This window comes from Egretta garzetta, unplaced genomic scaffold (assembly GCF_000687185.1).
Source record: "Egretta garzetta isolate BGI_Z169 unplaced genomic scaffold, ASM68718v1 scaffold69, whole genome shotgun sequence".
Taxonomy (NCBI): domain Eukaryota; kingdom Metazoa; phylum Chordata; class Aves; order Pelecaniformes; family Ardeidae; genus Egretta; species Egretta garzetta.
The window spans coordinates 3,544,146-3,547,927 of NW_009260790.1; the positions used below are offsets into that span (position 1 = coordinate 3,544,146).

General features: G+C 50.2%; 1 protein-coding gene across 1 annotated transcript in view; it reads right to left on the reverse strand.

The window, feature by feature from the left end:
• Positions 1-3,782, reverse strand: part of PLEKHM2 (pleckstrin homology and RUN domain containing M2) — a 28,481-nt gene that overhangs the window by 9,828 nt on the left and 14,871 nt on the right. The window contains exons 5-7 of the mRNA XM_009646491.2: positions 3,697-3,782; positions 3,004-3,190; positions 818-881 (exon numbers count right to left, since the gene is read on the reverse strand). The exon at positions 3,697-3,782 is cut by the window's right edge and continues 1 nt beyond it. Of these exons, the coding sequence (XP_009644786.1) occupies positions 818-881; positions 3,004-3,190; positions 3,697-3,782 (337 nt within the window). The remainder of the gene's footprint in view (positions 1-817; positions 882-3,003; positions 3,191-3,696) is intronic.

Genomic DNA, 3,782 nt, shown 5'->3' on the forward strand with positions numbered 1-3,782 from the left:
AGCGCCAGCCGGAACTGAAAAATTGGTTTCAAAAAAAAAAAAAAAAAAAAAAAAAAAAAGAAGTGTAGTGACCCAAACTGAGTACAGTGACGTGCTGGATGTTGTATCTTCAAGAGAGATGTTTTGCTATGGGAGAGCAGAGTCTGAGGAAAACAAACCCTCCTAAATTAATCCCTGCAAAAGGCCCAAAATTAAAGAAAGGAGAATTAATTCAGCTCTTTTCCAGGGCTTTCAGGGAATCAATGAAGGTGGATCAGTTTTTCAATCGGCACCCTGCGCACTTTACCCCAAAGAGGAAATCTACGGCATTAAGGTCAGTGGGCACGGCCACGCTCATTTTGGACAGCTGCTGATTCCTGCCTGCCAGCTTCACGGCAGGGGCAATTTTGCAGCTTTTCTTTTGTAATCTGGTATAAAAGGCTCCTTTATCAACGCAGGCCGTAACGTATCAAGCAGCCACAGAACCACCCTGGAAACTCCAGCCTCGTATCTGCTACACCGAGCGCTGGGGCAGACACGTCTAGAAGACATGGAGGCATCCTCAGGGGCAGGAAAACAACCCTCCGCTCCGGGATGTACGGCCAGGTGAGCGTGCCTGCGTATGCCAGGAGTGGGGGAAAGCTTTGCACGTGGTCTTACAGACAAGACACACAACCTCCCACCTTGGGGGATCTTTTCCGCTCCTTTCTGCCTCTACCGAATTCCATCAAGATGTTGTGGTTGCTCGTTAAAAGAAATGAACGGGGGTGCATGCAGCAAGCTTCAGGTGGCAGCAATGCAGAGAGAAAAACAAAATGTTGTAACAGATGAGTATGTCCCACCTTCCCAGTCTCTGCTGGGCATGGTCTGCATTGCTGGAAAGACATCTCCAAAATCATAATCTACAAAAACGAGGGATAAAACTCAGGATTAGAAATACAAGTAATGGGGAGGGAGGGGGGACAGGGGAGAGTGTGAAGGGGATTTGGGGATGGAGATGGGAAAGGAGAGAAACAAAACCAGTCTTGCACTGGTATCTGAAACACATGAGAAAATACTTGGGGAACATGGATGCAAATGGAAACCAGCTGCACTAACGGTTGTTCCTGCTGGATGTTTGCGTTACAAGAGCTACAACGGGACCAGGGAAGGATGAAGGCCCCATTATGAAAGCTGATGGAAAGTTAAACCAGAAGAACGGTCGGTGTCATCCAGGGCTTGTGTACCTCATCAGGGAGCCCCTCTTGGAAGCAATTTAATCGCTCTGTGCCTCAGTTTCCCCACTTCACACTTACCTCTCATAGATACTGTGATGTTTGTGTCATTAATGTTTGCAAAGCCAGGGGTCTGATTAAAGGGAAAAACTTGTCCTCTGATCCTAAAATCCCCAGCTCCACCTACACTCCTAGGGTAGTGAGATGCTCCTGTGGAAATGACGAGCAGTAAAATAGTTATTGAAGTTAAATTCCTCCATGCCAGAGGAGCAGCAGCAATTCCTGCCCTCCAGGGCTTCCGACTCCTCCACTGTCCTGGTCCCACAACAGGGGACGGCATTTCTACATGAGCACCAAACCCTCCACACATGGGGAAACTGAGACACGGATCACAACCGCTGCCCTGACACAGAGGATAGCTTATGATGACGCTAAAATAAAAATCCAGCTCCAAAATCCCCTGGATCTCTACTCCAAACCCGTTTTCTCTTGAGCATTAAGCTTCCATCCACCAGACGGGCTGAGGAACGTAGCCAAACCCAAGTGACACCCCTTTGTCAGGGTCAATAGGGACCGGTAGGAGATGCACTGGCACCAAGACATATTCTGCTGAGGGAGGAACAGGAATACAAGCCCAGGGGGTGCAGCATGCACTGAAACGGCTGGTTATGCCAAACCTCTGGGGACAGAAACTTCTTCCTGTGACTTTTACTGCCAGGCTCCTCGTGCTCCCTCCATCTTACCTGGATGCTGGAGGTTTGGCATAAGGAAGTCCCCAAAAGCAAACCATTTCATGCTTACAGCACAAGTGCAGATGTTGTGGGTGAGCCCAAAACAGTGCTGTGCTTCAAAACCCTTTGCCAAAATGATGCTAACGCCCATCCCCACGTCTGCATCTTGCTTCCGTGTTCCATCTTTAATGTCTGCAGTTTTTGTCTTGCACATTGGCAGACCCTTGTCTCAGGGGGAACCCATCCATACGCAGACTTGGTCCTGAATTCACTGCATCCAATTCACGGCACACATCACCCCATGTACTCCAGAATCCCCTAATCTCGCTTTGTTCAAACTGACATCAAAAAAGGGACAGGGCCAACGTATTTTGGATTAGGAACAAGAGCAGCAGCAGAGCTGCTCCTTCATGTGAACATGATTCATGCAGCAGAAGAGCTCCCTGCTCCAGCCTGAAGCAGGTTAAGGGGGCAGGAAAAAGGTACGTGTCTTCTCAGTTCATCAGGAACACCACCCAGCGCTCCCTGATAGGGATAAGGGGGTGAGTATGACAACTTACCAGGCTGCTCAAGTTAAGATGCATGAAGAGGTAAAAAAAGCACCTCTGAGACCACTGGCTGCCTTTCCCTTAGACTGCAGACACGGAGAAAAAACTGGAAACTATTCCCCACCACCTCCAGCGTATTTGGGTCTCTGGACTGCAAAACAAGCAGCTAAAAAAGGTTCTCTGCAGCCCTGGAAGCCATGTTCAGACACAGACAAGATTTTCACTCCATAAAGAGATTTCTCCAGTTCTTGCCAAAATATACCCCCCAGGATGGAAACGTGGCCTGAGGTGAGAGCATGGGAAGTCCTTCTCTCCCGGTCCGAGGCAAAGGGCTGTCCACAGCTTAAACCCCAGCACCTCCCAATGCAAGATGGGAGAGATTCACAGCCTAACTGCTGGGTCTCTCGCTTTGGTCTCTTCCAGCCCATCATTTGCTCTCTCATTCAGCGTCTTGTCTGGTGCAGCAGCTCAGCCAAAGGAGGTGTGGGAGCACACAGCCCTGACTGCACCCGTCTCCGAAAAATCACTGACCTTCACTGGATGGAGCGATGGCGCTGTCGTCCCATTCCAGGTTGGTGGAGGTGACAGAGTTGAAAGAGTTGAGGGACAGGCTGTCTGAGCCATGCATGGAGCTGGGCAGGCGGTCCTCAAAATCTAGCAGGTACTGAGGTTTGTAGTAATCTGGCATGTATGGGGCCAGATCCAGGTAAGGAGCATCCTGCAGAGAAGAGAGCGTGGGGTGAGTCAGGCGCCGAGCCAACACACAGTATTAGCACTGTCGAAACGATGGGGCTGTCCTTGAACATCCTCTGGCTGCCCATTTCTGCTGCCTTTCAGAGGAAACCCAGCGGCTCCACTGCAACACCAAGGGCTAGCCAGCAGCTTTGTCTTTACCTGGAGGGACGCCAGCATTTCGTACCATGCTTGCAGAGCTCAACTCCTTTATCCCCATCAATCTGCCCTGCAGCTGGCTTCCCCACACCTGCCTCATTCCTCTTCTGAACAGTGCAGAGGAATAACGGAGCAATAGGAATAAATCCTGTTGCTGGATCTCCAAAGACACCAGCCTAGAGCCTTTCCTAAAAGTGGCAGCTTCATGTTTTCAGCAGAAGACCAACAAGAAGGTACACCCTGGACTGCGCGGTGGGACCTGTGACAGCCAGGACTCCCCCTGCTCCACATACCCGTTCTCCCAGAGCCCAGACAAACAGATAAAACACTCACCAAATCCAAGTCAAAGCGGATGAACTCCAGCCCGGACACCAGTGTTAAGAACAAGGTCAGATGATCATGACTGCAAACCAGGGCAT